Source organism: Vidua chalybeata, chromosome 2 (assembly GCF_026979565.1).
Source record: "Vidua chalybeata isolate OUT-0048 chromosome 2, bVidCha1 merged haplotype, whole genome shotgun sequence".
Taxonomy (NCBI): domain Eukaryota; kingdom Metazoa; phylum Chordata; class Aves; order Passeriformes; family Viduidae; genus Vidua; species Vidua chalybeata.
Window position 1 is genome coordinate 72,478,501 of NC_071531.1, and position 17,567 is coordinate 72,496,067.

The 17,567-nt window shown below is 47.0% G+C and overlaps 2 protein-coding genes across 3 annotated transcripts in view; one reads left to right on the top strand and one right to left on the bottom strand.

The window, feature by feature from the left end:
* The window catches only part of KPNA1 (karyopherin subunit alpha 1), a 58,539-nt gene extending 57,048 nt beyond the window's left edge, over positions 1-1,491 (bottom strand). The window contains exon 1 of one of the 2 annotated variants that reach the window (XM_053936607.1): positions 1,398-1,491. The gene's annotated coding sequence lies outside the window, so the exon portion shown is untranslated. Of the gene's footprint in view, positions 1-1,042; positions 1,100-1,397 lie in introns of those variants that run through there. The other variant, XM_053936608.1, reaches the window with a different exon arrangement.
* Positions 905-14,547, top strand: FBXO40 (F-box protein 40). The gene is made up of 6 exons (XM_053934755.1): positions 905-1,072; positions 1,374-1,755; positions 2,011-2,161; positions 5,352-5,412; positions 11,366-13,261; positions 13,781-14,547. Exons 1-6 carry the CDS (start codon positions 905-907, stop codon positions 13,976-13,978), a joined length of 2,856 nt encoding a protein of 951 aa, XP_053790730.1. The 3' UTR covers positions 13,979-14,547.
* The last annotated feature ends 3,020 nt before the right edge of the window (positions 14,548-17,567 follow it).

Consider the following 17,567-nt stretch of genomic DNA (forward strand, 5'->3'; position numbering starts at 1 on the left):
CTTTAAAATAAAGAGCTTCTGAGGATAAAGTTGCAATCCCATTTCTTGAGAGCTCATTGACATATCCCAACTTTGCGAAGTCTTTCATTAACATCAAGCAGTCAGAGCAGAAAATACGCCAGCAAACAAAAAAAAACCAGAGGAACAGCAGCTTGGATAAAGGGACCATTAAACACCACCATTCAGCACCATTTGGGAATTCTGCAGAAACAGCAGCCCGGTATTTTCACAGCTCATGACGTATCTTTTCAGCCCGGAGTTTCATTTTCGTGAAACGCCCTCAAGAGGCAAAGCTTAAAATCATTGTTACATGGACCGCGCTACGGGCAACAAGATTTAGAGGCTAAGAATGGGACGGGTTCCTGGTGCATATAAAGTCTCTGCAACAGGACAGCTGGAAACGGCCACCCAGCGCTAACCTGGCATCGTATACAGGCAGTCAAAAACACAATATTGTAAGTGAGATAATGCGAGGCTATGGGGTGATATTTGCAGGGAGATGGCAAAGCTTTTTTTAAATCAACTAACACTGCAAGGGGGAAAAAAAAAAAAAAAAAGTTTGGAAGATCCAGGAGAAAGTTTCCCTTCTCCCCCAAGGAATCATTCAGGTTGGAAAAGACCTCTCAGATCACCGAGTCCAACTGTGACCCAACATCACCATGTCAAACAGACCATGGCACCAAGTGCCACGTCCAGTCTTTCCTCAAGCACCTCCAGGGACGGTGACTCCACCATCTCCTTGGGCAGCCCATTCCAATGCTTAACCACGCTTCTCGTGAAGAAATTCCTCCTGATGTCCAACCTAAACCTCTCCTGGCTCAGCTTAAGACGATGTCCTCTCGTCCAGCTGACGCCCTGCCTCTGCTCGCACCCCGTCCCGCCGTGGGAGCAGCAGCACCGGGCCATGCCCCGCGGCACGGAGTTGTCCGACTCCGCGCAGCCAACCACTGTGATTTCCAAAGCCGGCGCGCGGCCCCGCCATCGGCACAAGCCAAGAGAGTCCCTCCAGCCGCGAGGAGCCTCTCCCTGGGCAGAGCAGTACCGGCCTGTCTCTTCCCAGCTCCCTCGCGAGGTGCGGGTCCCAGTCCCGGTCCCGGTCCCGATCCCGGCCCACGCGCGCGCCGCTCCCGCCGCGCCGGCCCCGGCCCCGCCCCGCGCGTGGCCCCCGTGCGCCTGTTGCGCGCGCGCGCGCACGGGCCGGGGGTTCGCGAGAGGGCTCCCGCCGCGCGCGGAACCCCGGCCCGGGCCTCCCCTCCCCCCCCACCAACCCGAGCCGCCGGCAGCCGATCCCCGCCCGGTCCCTCCTCCCGCGGGGACGCGGCCCCGCGCACCGCCCGGCTGCCGTCACGTTCGCTCCGCCGGGGCCGAGGTAGCGGGGCTCCCCCCCGCCCCCGTACCTGCTGCCGGCCCGGCGCGGCACCGCGCTGTCTCCTCTCGGGCCCGAGGCGCGCGAGCGCCGCTCCCTCCCTGTCTCCCTCCTTCCCTCCCTGCCTGCCCGGCGCTGGCTGGCGGCGGCACTGCGCACGCGCGCGGCGCGCCGCGGCGCCCTCTGGGAGGGAGAGCCCTTCCGGCGAGACCGGCCGGCGGCGGCGGCGCCCTCCTCAGGACGGCGCGGCCCCGAAGGAAAGACTACGGCTCCCGGCAAGCAGCGCGCGCTCCCGCGCGGGCGCGCCTCTCCCGCACGGGGCACGCCGGGAGTTGTAGTGCGACGGGCGGCGGCGCCGCGCCTGGGAGGGTTTGGGGCGCGGGGAGAAGGTGCCGCGTCCCTTTCCCGCCTGAGGGGCGGCGGCGGCCGGCTGGTGGGGTCGCGTGCCGGGACACCGAGGCGGTGGTGGCGATGGCGCAGCAGCTGCCCGTGTCACGGCGGTGTTAGGCCCCAACGCGCCGCCCGCCAGCGCCGCCGCCAGGGAGCTCCGTGCCGGGAAGTGCTGAAAGGGGCAGGGATGCTCCCGGGGCTGTTACGGCCCAGGATAACGCAGCGGGCTAATGTTTCCACTTTAATTAATGCAGGTCCCCTAGCGGTGGCCTCGGTGTCACCGCAGACCGCGTCACTGCGGGTGCGGCAAGCAGCGGAGCCATTTCGCTGTGCCACGGGCAATGCCGCGGCGGCCGCGGGCCGGAGAGGCTGCTGGTCAGCCACGGTGTATGATGCGACAGACACGTACATTAGATTGTGTGGCACAAGCGGGCCTGCACACCCACAGAGGAGCACAGGGTGACGATGGCAGGAGGGGAGCCCAAGCAGCACCCGCCAGGCTGCTTCCAGGCCCGTCCCAGGAGCCATCAGCCCAATAAAGGCACATTTCCAGGGGCACAGGGGCAGGTGGGAACCCAAATTAAGGACTCAGAGAAAGGAACACCCTGTCCAGTGCCGCCCCAGGGGAGCCTCAGCCCCAGAGCACCTTTAGGATTGGGGGTGTAGCTGTCTTCAGGGGTGTGGGACACAGGATGAGATGCAGGGGAAGAGCATTTGGGGATTGCACGGGACTCATTAGGGAGTGGTTAGGGCAGGAGCCAGGGGTGACCTAGGTCACACAGAGAAACAAATATAGCACACAGGAATAAAAAGGGCCAGTCCTGTGTAAATGGTTTGTGATGATTTGTCCGTGTCCTGCACCTGATCAGCACAGCCTGTCAGGCCTTCTCATTAAACTCCTTTTGCACTTTGCCCTGCGTGAGGAACTCATGGTCAGAGCACCACGGGGAGCTGGCTGCTGGGGGCTGGAGAGGTTGGGATTGAGGGGCAGCTCCTGGGCACTGCCTGAGGCCAGCTGCTGGAAGGAGACACACTGTACACATGTGTAAATACTTCTGTAAATACACAGATGGACACAGAAGCTCACTAGTCCACCTTTGTCCTGCTCAGCTGGAGCAGAGTGTGGGATGAGGCTGCCAGTGCTGTGTGGGAGTGCTCTGTGTGGATGGATGTGTAAATCTGTGTCCATGTGAATTTTCTCAATTGGTGCATATGAGAATTTGTGTGTGTGCCTATTGGGGATACAAACTCTGTCTGGCTATTGCTTGGACATGGGCATGGGGCTGCAGCAGCCTCACCTCTCTCAGGCTACCAGATCTCAGACAATTTTGCCACATCAATAGATACATATATTTGTGTACATACACACATTGGTATATTTCACAGGGCTTCATATAGAAGAACAGCATTTCTGCCTATTGAATAAGATAGATTAAAGCAGACAGGCAACAGCTTTCTCCCAAATCATTTGCACAAAAAAAAAAAAAAAAAAAAAAAAAAAAAAAAAAAAAAAAACACACCACAAAACCGTTCCATTTTTCTTTCAGGGATTTCACATTTCTTGCACCCTACCTAAGCACGTCTGTAATGCAGCAGGAGGTCCGGTTACGGTATTGGTTGGCATTCCTGATATACCTTGAATCAAATTAGCACAATTATGGGTGGCAGCAGAGACCTTCAGGTTCTCCTGGTTTTGATGAAAGTCTGGTTTCAGGTGCAACTGAGCTAACACAATGCAGGTACAAGGATGAATTCTTGTTTCCTGTGTCTCTGCTATTCTGCTCCCTTCTCCCCACCAAGTACGTATTTTCAGGCATGGTGAACTATGTTCATTCAGCATGTCTTGTGATAACCTGCCTTAACAGCCACCACAGATGACACCTTTTTGGATCACAGCTATCACCTGCAGGCAAGGATTTGCAAAACTTGGGGCCTTGTGTGGGGTGAGGCTGTGAGGCAGCCTACCAGAGAGAGAGAGAGAGAGAGAGGGAGGCAGGTCCAGGCTGTCTGGGTCTGTGTGATCACAGTGTAAGGCATGGAAACAGCAAAAAGCACCACCAGAGTTCCAGCTGTCTGAAAGCAGAGATATCTGAGATCAGGCTGATATCAGGTGCTGGTAAAATTAAGACAGAAGGTAGCTTCATTAATGACAATTTCTGAAGCCTTGAGTGTTTTTGTAATCTGAGTTAATTCAGCTGGAGGGAATTTTCTCTTAAACCAATACACAATTTTGAGCAGAATTTTTCTTCATGCAAAAAGAAAGGCAAGGCACAGCCTGAAAAGATGACAACAACATTGAAGGCTAACAAATGACCCTGAGCTGGGAGAGGAAGAGTGGAAGTGGACAGAGTAAACAGATCACGCTGTGATTGGGTTAAATTCGAGTTTAGGCAAAATACCCCTGGCTCTTGTTTTCCCCAGTGCAATGGGATGCCAGAAAATGGTATCACGATAATACAGCCCTTTCTAAAAAAGGCCACGGAGCCAGACTGCTGACCATATTTAGCTCTACTAAGTTGCAATTGGCACCAGCAAGCTTGGTTGTCACCCACTGACATTTTGTTCAGCCCTAAAAATGAAAACAGTTGCCTGCAATGTTTCAAGCCATGAGAGTGACTGGGGACTCACAGATAGGGAAAGAGAAAGATAAGGCAAAGTATCAAGTTCATCATGATTTAGGATCTCAAGGCCACCACAGCCAAAAGGGTTGTTCTGTGTTTCTGAGGCGGTGAGAGGTGGCAGCAAACAGCAGCAGGCTCACAAGCCAGATGGAGTGAGCACCCACCAGGGAGAAGCAGGTCCTGCCCCACCTGAACCCCTGAACCTCACTGGCATGGACGACCTGTCCACACATACCATCAGTATGAAGTGCTCACCATGGAAGTCACCGTGAAATGCTGTAATGGGTCGGTGCCTGCAGTAAAACATGACTGCTCTCCTTTGCTTCCCCAGGTTTGGCTGAGGAAGGGTGGTGCTGGGAGCTGTACCCTCAGGCTTACTCTTGGTGGCTGGTGGGACCTTTTCACTGTGCAGTGGAGGGATTGAAGCTTGGGAGTCTCCTGGGGGTCCCCAGGAGGAGGGCAGGCACCTTTGCCCAGCTGCTCAAGTCTGGGCCATTCCCACTCTCCTCTCCTTATGTCCACCCTGCCTGGACAGATCAGAAAACCACCATTGCTGTCTGTGCCAGCTGCTGTGTCCAGTGACAATGGGAACTGGGTGACAATTCCAACTGCAGAAGCCACAAACTGGTGTGGGCACCAAGGGGAGTTAAGCTGTAAAGGGCAAACCTCCATCAGAGAGCAGCAGGGAGCTGATACAGGCCTGGGGAAGGGGTTCGATCTTTTCCTCTTATGCAGGGGGCACGGAGTACTATCGGTTCTGCCTCTCTACTTGTCTGTGAAGTATCACTCCAGGAGTGACAGAGTTAACAAATACAGTGGAAGAGACAGCTCTGTAAGCTGAGCTACATGGTCACATGCACAGGTTTTATTTTTAACATCCCAAAACTACTTGATGTTTCTGCCTGGGCTTGCTCCGTGTCCTTCTATTCTCTTCTTTCTTTGCGTGCAGTTCTCCCCCACCCACCTCACTTCAGCCCAGCTGAGCACAACCAGGAGAGAAGTGTTTGGTACGTGCACAGGGACTCTATGATCAAGGTAAGGCTTTGTAAATAGAGTTGGAGGTTTTATTGGACAAATCTTGATGCAATGTAATGGTTACTGTAGCAAGCTATGAAAATCAAGACATCTTCAAAACAGCCTTAGTAATTAAGATGAAATAGAATAATCATGAGATGTCTTAAATGACACTCTAAAACAGAGGCAGCTGGTAACTGTGAGCACTTCTGTGACATACTACTCTAAAAAAAACCCTCCATAATATATTCAGTGAATTAGCTGTAGTTTGCAGCACTGTTTGCAGGATTTAAGAAAAACTAAGATGCTGATTGTAAGATGGGAGCTTCATCAGCAGATCAGATGATAAATCAAAAATTCAATTTCTGTTATTTTAGGGAAACTCAGAGAAGACAAGGAGATACAGTAAGGGTCAGAGGAAAGGCAAGAGCAATCTCATGACAAAAGTGCTTATACTTAAAATTAGTTTTGTAGATTGAGAATGCAAACTTTATGTTTGCAATCTAGACTGAATGAATGATGAAGTACGAATTACAAGAGTTAATGGTACTATAGTACCATTTAGTCTTGTGACTGCTTAGCAATTTTTATTCATTAATCTCTTTTATTTTTATTTTATGACTTAGATCTTAACCAATAGCTCTGAGATTCTTTACACTGGGCACCTTTCAGAAAAGTATGTTAATGAGACTGTTACTGGAGCATAAAATAGAACCTGAGCCCAGAGAGAAAAAGAACATGGTTTGGACCATTACCCTCCCTTTTTTTTCCCTCAAACTGCAGTGAAACTGGACCCATCCTTTTAAAGCACTTGTTGAACTCAAACCAACACCAAACCCATTTCCTAGCTACCAATGCAAAGTGAAAGTTTGCTTGACTGTGTCTACCAAGGACAGCACAGGGACCCCTGACATGTCTGAGGAGCAGCAGAGCAGCTCCATGAAACAGCCTGCTGATCTGCCTGTCTCTCACGGGACTCCCCAACATGCCCAGCACATGATGCTGATGCTGAGCTATCTTGCACTATGCCACCAGCCCAGGGGACCATTTCAGCACCTGGAATTTTTGGGTGGGTTTCTCTCAGATGAGCTATGGCTACATTGCACCAGGTAGGGAGGAGCAAGAAACATTGCTGATCCTTTTAGTGGGGAGTCTTTTAGTGGGGAGTGCAGTACAAGGTTCCCACCAGCAGTGTCCTGTGTTACCTGTGCCTAACTGCTCTGGAATCTCCCTGCTCCTCCTGTAACAGCTTTAGTGCATTTCATCAGATAGAAATTGCACAGGCAAATTTTGGTGCCTGTGTGCAGAACAGATTTTCCAGGCAAGGGGGAGGCCTGATGGTGCAACAGCTTCTCTTGATCTCCATGGTCCTGCATGTCAGGTGTAGGGAGCTGATGTGCTGTTCTGAGAACCTGAGCAACAGGCATGCTCTGGAAGAAAGGCAAGGAGCATGGATTGAAGTCCTTGCCCAACTGATGAACTATACAATGGATTTATTTTTTCAGTATAAAGCAATTCCAACCTGTTCAGTAACTCTGAAATAGTGGTTATTGCCATGAAACACCACAGCCTCATCCAGATGATCTCCAGGTAGGAAATACAGGCAGTAGCTCCCTAATTGTCACAGCTTCATCCTTCCATTGTTGGGCTTATCCAGCAAGTCAGTTGTTTCACAGAAAATCTTATTCCTCCTCATGTCTTATGCTAAGGATTTGAAGTTCACTAGGATTGCCCTGGAATCAAAGGGCCCCTGTAAAATCCATGTGAACTTGTTCAAGGTCACTTCAAAAGTAGGTCTTGTTTATGCTCACTATGAGTATTATTGAGGAAGATTTCATCTACACCTTTAATTCTCCCTTTCCACCTGCTCTGAGCCATACCATACTCACTGCCTGCCTCATCTAAAGCTTGGCTGGGAACTTGTATGTACAAGGTCAGTCTGACTGGCAACTGCAGAGCAGGAATGCCATGAAGGACAGTGACCCACTGTGGTGAGTGCCAAGGGGGTCACTCAAGCTGTAGGTGACCCTGTTGTGGGTGTTGAGGTGTGAAGTTTGACTTATTTAGAGGTCCCCACAATTCCAGGTGGTGGCATTTTTGGATTTGCTTTTTATTTTGTGTCTAAGGAGAGGGCTTAAGAAAACTTGGGCTCCTGGGATTCATGTACAAATGCAGTACAGTATGGTTTCCTATGGCATAGTGATTTTGTCCTCACCTCTAAGAAATAAAAATATCTATTTAGCAAAAGGAGACCCAAGCTTGATTTCTTGACAAGGTTCTTAAGCAAGTAGTGATTGAGGAAGAGCAGTGCATGAAGGGAAAAGAAAATAACTAGTTAAAGAAGACTTACTTGGTGTCCTAGATAATGTGATTCTACAGCTGGCTCTGCCAAAGTTTTTGTGCAAGAGGCATGCAACTGCAAGTGAAACATAAACCTGAGCATCTCTATGCTTGGCATTTTTGCTTGGCATTTACATATTTATATAAAATACTATATTTAATTCTATGTATTTTCATCTTTCTAAACTTAAATTTTACATCCGCCAAATAGAAGCAATAGTATTTTTCAACCTCAAGTGCTCCTCTAGTATTGCAAAGATAAATTAATTATTGTGAACACGATCAGATCTAAGATAGTAAATATACTGACATGAAAATTTTTATTGTAAGAAAATTAATAACTATTCCCCTCAAGATTTCAGTATGATAAAGATGAGATAAACACTATATACTAGGTAACAAGGTTTAAAAGAAATAGAGAACACTGCCTATCTGCCCTATACACTTCACCAAAAGTATTCACATTCCTTCTGTTGTAACTTTATATATAACTTCAGCATTCTTGGCTCCAGCATTTGGATGTGAACTTTCATGAGATTTTTTTAGGAGCTTGTTATCATGTTGTAAAATTTAGAAAGATTGTTTTATGTTCATTTGCAATTTCATCTCAGAGGCACTCTTTAGGGTCATTATCTGGGTTTCTGGTGGCCCTTTTTGACGTTTCTTCAAACTGGGAGGTATCCCTTGATTCTGTGCAAAGAACTCAGGTACTATGTATGACCTTAGTATGTCAAATGGTCAGTCACATGCCAAATGAGAAAATACTTGTATTATTTTGGCTCATTTACTGCAAATTAATTAAATATATGTCTCCTGAAAAAAAATTTTAATTCGTTTACAAACTGTAACTTATTATCACTGAACAAGCCCACTCCAGACAGAGACATAACTGCAGTTAAAATAGCAGCTGTATATTTTTAAACCTTACTTGATTTGCTGTCATGATGGTCTAAAAATATTTACCAAAGTGGACAGACTATGGACTGTAATGTGCATTCTTTCCTTACACAGTAGTTTGAACATGATTGAAGTAATAATTTTCTGGTTTGTTTGGTTTTTTTCTTTCTAACCCAGACTTTGAGAAATTTTGCAAGTTGCATGGAATCAAGAAGTGTACAAGTTTAGAGAAATGTTTTGTCACCTGATTTATCTGTGTGTCACCTACCTCTGGATGTTATGTATCAGACATACTGAGGCAAAATTTGTAAACTTCCTGCTGAGCCTTTTGAGTTTACAGTTTGTGTACTTGCAATAATACCATCAACTTATCTACAGCCAACTAAATTATCAATTAAAATACAGAGCTCCTGATTACTGGCATGTCAGAATAGAAGAAGCATTCAAACCCTGATAAATATCAGAAAGAAAATCTCTGTCCCTTCTTCCTGTCCTCTATGTTCACAGATTTGACAATGAGAAGAGAGGAATAGATATCTTTTGTCTAAAAAGAACAGCATATACAAGTTAGAGATGAGATAAACTAAACTAAAAAATGCCTGAATAACAAGGAAGACTGATTCTGCATCTGAATGCTGTGATATGGTCACTTTTCATAAACAAAGCATGTATTTTCTTTCTCTACACATGATTTGGACAGGGTTTATTTCAGCATACAACAATGTGAAAGCAGGCTTCTCTCCAGAAACTTTGCCATCAGTCCTTTCTGTGTTTTGGAGAACAATAAGGCCTATGCCTCTAATGTAGGGGTGTTTTTATCAACTATTTCTCCCCAGTTGTTACTTTTGCAGTGGAAAGTATTGTTCACACAGTCATGTTTTTATTGCAGTGTAATGTACCCAGCCTTCCTCTGACCTTATGCAAGTCATGGCTGGGACTATTTTTAGAGATTATATTTGCAGCAAAATGCTACAAGAATGAGAGCAGCAAGGATGCTGCCAGTGTGAAATAAATCCATCTGTATCTCCTGCTTCTCTGAGCTGCATAAAAGTAGATGTAACTAAACAGCCTAAAGCAGGACAGGTGCCACCGCAAACCACATGTATTTAAGGGCTTGGTGTGGCTGAGGCCACCCTGGCCAGCACCCTGGTGTCACCTCTGTGCAGAAGCCAGTGTTTCCTAAGACAAGGAAGGGATGTTTTAACGGGAAGTCACAACGTTTTACTTTCTGCATTGCTGTCTTGAGCTCCTTCCCTGCAAAGGTGATGGTACCTTATACTTGAGAGTGCAAGTTTGTCTCTGAGTAAAGGGACCACAAAAGGTGTGTGTTCCTTTACTCTGCAGGGCCAAGAGGGAATGGGGTTGATTCATTAGGAGGGTAAGCAGGTATTGATCAGCACTGGAAATTGCAAAAGATGGAACAAAGTTGTGTTGAGCAATTAACGCACATCAAATTTTCAAATATCAGTGTTGGTATTTTGTGCAGAGACACACAAGCATTGCCTTTCCCAGACATTTTTCCTTCTCCGGTGTTGTTCATGACTTCCACTGCCAGGGTGTAAAAGTGTGAAAGACACAAAGTCAAGAGAACACCTTCAAGAAAGAGAGAGGAAGTTCTTTACATAGAGCCTGAGCCCACTTCCTCTGCAGCACACCTCTCCCCAGGGCTAGGTCACTTAACCCTGGCTTTGCAAAAGAAAGTACATCTGGTAAACAGTACTTTTCTTTAACTTGTTTTCTTTAACCCTAGGAAAAATAATACAAAGTCTAAATTATTTTGCTACCAATGCCTGTCTTTTCTCAGGGCCAAGTGAGAGTCTGTTGGGCCTATGGTAGTTCTTACTGCATGAAATATGGAGGGGGGAAGATTAGTCAAATTTTTTTTCCTATTTTCACATAAAAAAAGAAAAGCAACCTGGGTCCTATTTGAAAACAGAACTCGAATTCCTCCTTTTCATTAGCTTTTTTCTTTCGACAAAGATTGACAGCGATTCCAGAACCAGAATGGAATGCAGCTCCTATAGTAAGGAGCAAGAAGTCAAAAGCTGGGAGGTTTCTACTTGCAGCAGGTCTTCTATGGGCCAAGTCACTGATACCAGTTGAAGGTATCCAGGGAAGTAGCTCCAAGTCATGACTGAGCAGCCTCTAGTTCTGTAAGCCAACAATTGGAGTGTAAGGGTAAATTAGGAAAGCAGAGTAAAGAAGGCCAAGGAAACTAGCTCTTACCCAGGCTGTTTTCCACACTGGAATCATCCTGAAAATAATCCTCACTCTTGACCTTGGTGGGGTAGAGCAAAGGGAGGTTCATTGTGCAACATTTATGTCTTTGTAGGGAGATGAGAAGAGGCCTAGGCCAAATCTAGAGAGGAAAAAGGAATGTCGTTTTTCCTACTCATTGTTGAGGAAGTGGGATGCTCCTTCACTGTGCCCCTAGCAGTCTTGATTTCAGCAGCCTGGTGAAATATTGGGACAGAAAACAGCTCATACCCTGGCTGCCTGAGCTAAGGAGTAAAGACCTTGTCTGTATCTGTGCTGGTACCAGGCCACGCTGTACCGTGGGGATCAGAGATGATATGTGACTCTATGGAGCTGGCAGTCACTTTCTCACAGCCTCATTCCCACCAGAAGAGCATGTTAACACCTCATGTGTGGAAACCAGCTATGGGCGCGGAGGGTCTGTGGCCATCCTCGTTCCTTCGGACAATAACTCTTGTCTTCTTGTCTTTGCCACACACAGCACCGGGCCCAGAAAGCTCCCCCTGGGCAACACAGGCACTGTGAGCGATGTTTCAGCCGGCACTGCCGCGCACCCATTGAGATCTCCGTGTCCTGCATGGTGATCAGCTGCCACCTCCACTGCGGGGCCACCTTCCACATGTGCAAGGAGGAGGAGCACAAATTGCTCTGCCCCTTGGAGCAGGTGTCCTGCCTCAACTCAGCCTATGGCTGCCCTTTCTCCATGGCCCGCTTTAAGCTGGGGAAGCACCTCCAGGTCTGTCCAGCCAGTGTTGTCTGCTGCTCCATGGAGTGGAACCGCTGGCCAAACGTGGATTCAGACACAACGCTGCACAAGAATATTATGAAAGAGACCTTGAATGAAGAATGTCTGGACACAGCTTTGGCACTCAGAGACCAGAAGATACTTTTCAGGGCTTTGAAAATAGCTGAATTATTTCCAGAGTGGAGGAAAAAGGATGAACTGGAAGAACTAATGGATCAAGCCATGGGTGGGGAAGCAGGTGCTGTAGGAGGAGCTGCCTGTGGTTCCCAAGAGGGCAATGACCAGTCTGAGCTCAGCCAACGTGAGCGGGAAGATTTGGCAAAGGACAAAGAGGGAATGGATCTGGGGAGTTACAAAACATGGGAGAACATTTTCAGCAAAGAGCTTCTGGCTTGCCAGGTAACAGGCTCAGCAACCAGCACAGGACAAAAGACAGAGGAGGCTTCCAAGAAAACAGCATCAGCCTCTCGTGCTGCCAGCTCCACAGAGAAGGCAAAGGAAGGACCTGATGGTGCAGAAGAGGGAAAGGGCCAAAAGTCTGAACAAGTAACACCGAGTAGAGAACTGAATGGACTGGCTCCCTGGCAAGAAGGGGTCCTGGAGAGGCTGAAGAAGGAAGTCGGTGTAGCGGATTACAACATGTATCTGGTACATCACGGGGGAATGCTCATCCGCTTTGGCCAGATGGCTGCTTGCACTCCCAGAGAAAAGGACTTTGTCTATGGGAACTTGGAAGCCCAGGAGGTGAAGACTGTCTACACCTTCAAAGTGCCAGTTAGTTACTGTGGCAAAAGAGCGCGACTAGGAGATGCACTGGGCCACAAGATGCCAACTTCAGACAAGTCAGTGGATACCTCAGAATTGGGAATAAACATAGAAGAACTACCTAAGACAAATATAGTTGAAGCCACACTGCTGTGTGCTCTGGAAAAAGAGCTGAAAGGCCATGAGATCTCTGAAGCAAGAGGTATCGATGGACTCTTTGTGGATTTTGCAACACAGACATACAGCTTTCCTTTGGAGCCCTTCTCCTCCAGCGCAGTTCTAGCAGATATTCTGGATGAAAACAGCCCACCAGAACTGCACATGGAGCTCTACACTGAATGTGTAACCAGAAGACACAATAAAAGCAGTTCGGCTTTCACATTCACTTGCAGTCATTTCTTTAGGAGGGATGAGTTCCCATTCCACTTCAAAAACGTGCACGCTGATATCCAGTCATGCCTGGACAGATGGTTCCAGCATCGCTGCCCACTGGCCTACTTGGGATGTCCTTTTGTCCAAAATCACTTCCGCCCCGAGGGACTTAAGGCCAAGGTTATTTACAGCAAGCCTCTCAAGACATTTGCTATTAAGCCAGAGGTGGACACCCTTCTTGCTGAACCGGGCAAGTGCAATTTCATCGTGGATAGTAGAGGGAGAAACAAGGACTTGCTGAGCAGCCTCCCAGTGGAAGTGCTCAAGTACATTGCAGGATTCCTGGACAGCTTCAGTTTATCTCAGCTATCACAAGTGTCAGTGCTCATGAGGGACATCTGTGCCACTCTTCTTCAAGAGAGGGGAATGGTCCTGCTGGTCTGGGAGAAAAAAAGATATTCCCATGGTGGTACTTCTTGGAGAGCTCGTAAAAAGGCAAGTGACTATGACACTGGGAAAAAGAGTCATGTGTTCTCTTCAGATAAAACATGGGAATGACAAGGAAAGCTGCATATAAGCATGCAGATGTGGGGAAGGTTCATGAGGTTGTGAATTTGCACAAGGTTTTTTTGTCAGGGACCAGGGCTGTAGAGTGCAATACGTCTAACAAAAGGATGAAGGTGTAACTAGACATTTTCTGAAAGTCCCCACCCAAGCTCATCTTGGGTAACCCATTTGCATGTGCACCATTTCTAGGCACTGAGAACTAAGAATTCCTGATATTTAAGTATTACCATCCCCATTCAAAACAGCAGGTGATAAGTAAAGCAGCAAAACCAGCAAGTACAAGGTACATAACAATACAGACCCCACTTTCACTTGCTATGCCAGCCCTGCACCATCAGACATTCATTGCAGTGTCCAGAGTGAGTAATGTACACCCATTGTAAGCATAGAGAGCTATTTAAAATCCTAACTTCCTCTCCCCGATTCCTGTCCCCTCTCTTGCATTAGATCTGGCAGTTCAGCAGCCTGTTCTCCAGAGTTCACAACTGGCAGCACAGCGACGTCCCGAGCATGTCGGAGCACCTGAGGAATTGTCCCTTCTACCAGGCGGAGCACAGGACAGACCCCGTGCTGCTGACGGGCATGAGCGAATCTCGGGAGCAGACTCGAAAGACTTTGGTCTCTACTTTCAAGCACAGAGTGTGAACAACTTGCTTCCCCTCTGACATGCCTCCCTTCAGGGCTCTGAGATGAAGATTTGGGGATTCAGGTGTAAAGATTGTTGCTTCCAACTCTCCTTTGGACGTACAAAATTGGCTTCTCCGCAACTGCGTTTGAAACCTCTGCATTTTTTTACCCCGCGTTAAATTGTTAAAGCTTCAACCACTGCTTACTAACATCACGTGCTTTCTGTTTTCTGTTCCTGGTTTAATACAGCATCCTGAAGAAAGCAATGAGGATCTTATTTGAAAACAGCATTTTTACATCCTTGAAGGTAGGCTGCTGCTCCTGTACCATGTGCCTGAGAGAAGCAAGAGCAGTTAATGTACTTAGCTCAAATAGATCTGAAACACCTTCATTTTGTCTGGAAAGCCAAATTCTTGGAGCACAAGTAGATGCCATCCTGCCTGGCAGACCTAGGGACTGCTAACCTGCTCTGAGATGTGGGCAAAAGAAAAGGACACCCCAAAATTACATGAATTAATTAGAACTCCAGTGAGAACGTGGGAATTCACTGCGCAGCCACAGACCATCATTTAGAACCCTGACTAAGGCAAGCACACCTAGTTGAGTGCAAGCCTAAAGCTGAGTTCATGGGAGCATTCAAACTAAACCAAAGCAAGCAAACTTGCTCTTTGTTAGAAGTAATCAAGTAGCTAACAATTTTAGAGACTCAATAGACTTTTTATATTTTAAGGCAACAATTTTCTGTGTTTTATCTGAAAATTCATTAAAGCAATTAAAGAATATTAAAAGTCATTTTTAGAATGCCTTACCAACACAGTTTTGCAGTTGTAAATTGCAAATTCTAATTGTAAGCAACTGAAAACAGGATGTCAAGGAAATAATATTCTTTTCCATAAAGAAAGTAATTCAGTAACCCGTTCAGTATGGTTAACAGTATGGATAATGTTTTCTTCAGTTGAATGGTCTGGAGCATAGACTCTTTTTTACAGAGCAGAAAAGTGATTAGAATTTGGCTTATCTTTTAATAGATACACTAACTTATACCAGAATGGGCTTGCTGAGGCAAAAGATGAGAGAAAACAGGCATATTACCAGCAGTGTCTGTCTCATTACACTACTTGAAACCATTTCAGCGGTGCTAGTCAGAAATGCCATGGATGTGGTGGTGGGTGAGATTCCTCTGAAACAGCCATAAATTTATTTGTCAGCTTAGGACAGTTTCCAGCCACTGCACAGCCATAGGGTGCTGACTCACCCCCTTTCTTTTTTAAGCTCAGAGCCAGAAGTGTGAGCTCAGGACTGGGGTCTGGCTTTCATCTCTCTGTCTCAGGCAGGAGAACCTTGCTGGGAGCTGGGATGTTTGCTGGCCTGGACCACTGCTCTTCTCACCTGGGCTGGCCAGGTGCAAACTGGCTTGGGCAGAGGGATATGTGCTACACTTGCCATCCTCGACCTCGGTGCAGATCTGGGATGAAGTGGCCATGCAAAAAGGAGCCCTCTCTTACCCAGAGAGGTTGCTGATGAACCTGAGCTGAGTGCTTGGCAGTTAAAGGCATGAATTGTGTGGTGACCCAAACCACCCTGAGTGCAGCTCAGCCTTGTCTACACTTGCAGCTTAAGTGGTCCCTGTGAGATTTTTAACCCTATGAGGATGTTTTTTGTCTCCAGACACGCACACTCAGGAGCATACAGTCTGAGCTGTGAGGACAGTGGAATGGTCCCAGGAACAGGAAAAGCAGCACTTTTTCTTTTTCTTTTTCTTTTTCTTTTTCTTTTTCTTTTTCTTTTTTTCTTTTTCTTTTTCTTTTTCTTTTTCTTTTTTCTTTTTCTTTTTCTTTTTCTTTCTGTCCCTAGAGATCCTTAGGAAGTCTCATAGTGCTTTAGACATGAAAATAAACTTCTCTGCACAGGTATCTTGCAGAAAACACAAGTAGCATCCCAGGTTTATGAAGAGGAAACAGAAGGAAATGAACACAGGGAACCTAAGCTGGGCCAGGAGCAGTTAGAACCAGACACTCTGATCCTTCATCCTGAGGCTTAAGGCCACTGCACAAAAAGAAACTGTCTATTCTTTAAAGCTGCTTACAAAAACTCACCTATCCTCAAAACATTCCGTGTAACATGGAATATTATCTCCTTGGTTTACCCAGCAAAGCTGACAGATGTGAAAACATACAGCCAGAATTCCTAGACTTCCTAGGTCTCTAGGAATTCCTAAGATACCTAGATTCCTAGGTCTCTACATCAGGGCCTCATTCTTCACTTATCATGTCTCTGATTTTGAGATATGCTGAGCACCCAACTGTAGCTACAGACCGCAGTATCTGCAAATGTATGTCCAAAAATTGGGTGCCAGAATTTATGCTGGGTGCTTGAAAATGGAGCCACTTACTCTTATGGATAATGTGGGGAGGGTAGAAAAAAAAAAAGTTGCTTAAATAATAGGGTCTCAGAGTAAGTCAGTGTTCAAGGCTGGCAAGATACCATGAAAAATTTCAGCCTGTGAACCATCTCTCATATGATCAGCCACTTTAGGTGCTGTAAAGTGCTGTGGCTGCCCTGAAATTTTGGCCTATGTTAGGTGTGAATTTGGCTCATTTTACCTTTAGTGCCAGTGTCACCAGCACCGCTGCTATTCTGCTCCTGGCTGCCTTCTGTCAGTTCCAGAGGATTTTGTTCTTGTCACTCCCTGCTCCTGGAGACAGCATGACTTCAGTTCCAGCCTTATTAAAATGGATCCTGCTTCTTCCCTCCACAAAGGGTGCCTGAGTCAGACTTCAGGGGGATGCAACCTTTGGAAATGTGATGGTTGATGGTGCAGGTCAGAGTTAGGAATATTGCAACTTCTACTTCATGGGATCAGCCAGGGTGTGCATAGAACATCCAGGAGACTGGGTCATTTCCCTTCTGGTATTCCTACAGGGCTGGAGAGACACAGAGTGCTCATTCATAGAGAGACGTATTTGCTCCTGTGAATATTTAGGTGTCTTTCTGAAAAACTGTAAATTGGATTAAGTAACCTTCAGCACATCCAGTGAAAGCTAAAAATCCACAGCCAAAATCTTCAGATTAGTCTAGTCAACCTGATCTGGGAGAGGCAAAGCTGTACAGGGAAGGGGAGATCACCCTTGCATTTCTGCATACCCACCTGGCCAATGTCAGCAGGGAGCTGCTTCTCGCTTCATCCCAGCCTTACCAAAGGTGGAGTGCTGTGGGCTGGTGTCAGATGCAGTTTTATTAATCCAAGGGTCATGCCAAGCTAGCCAATTGTTGATGGTCCTGCCATTAGCAGAGTCACCAGAAGATTTAGGAGCTGGAAGGAGCTGAATTTTCCTGCACTATGTGTCTTGGTGAGCACAATGCTGGCGTATTTAAAAGGTAAGAGGCTTCGGTTTGGGTTCAGCAAGTTCTTAGCTCCTGGTTTGAGTTTGTAATTTGGCCAAGAAAACTTTGGTTAAATCTCAGCTTGAGTAATTTCATTAGAAGACATTGAGCATGTGGTGTTTTTCAAAATAGTCTATTGTTTTGGCAGGGTCTGAACTGGAAAAGGGGATCCAATTCCAGCAGAGCATTGAGGTTGCTCTCAGTCCAGCCCCCACACTCTGGA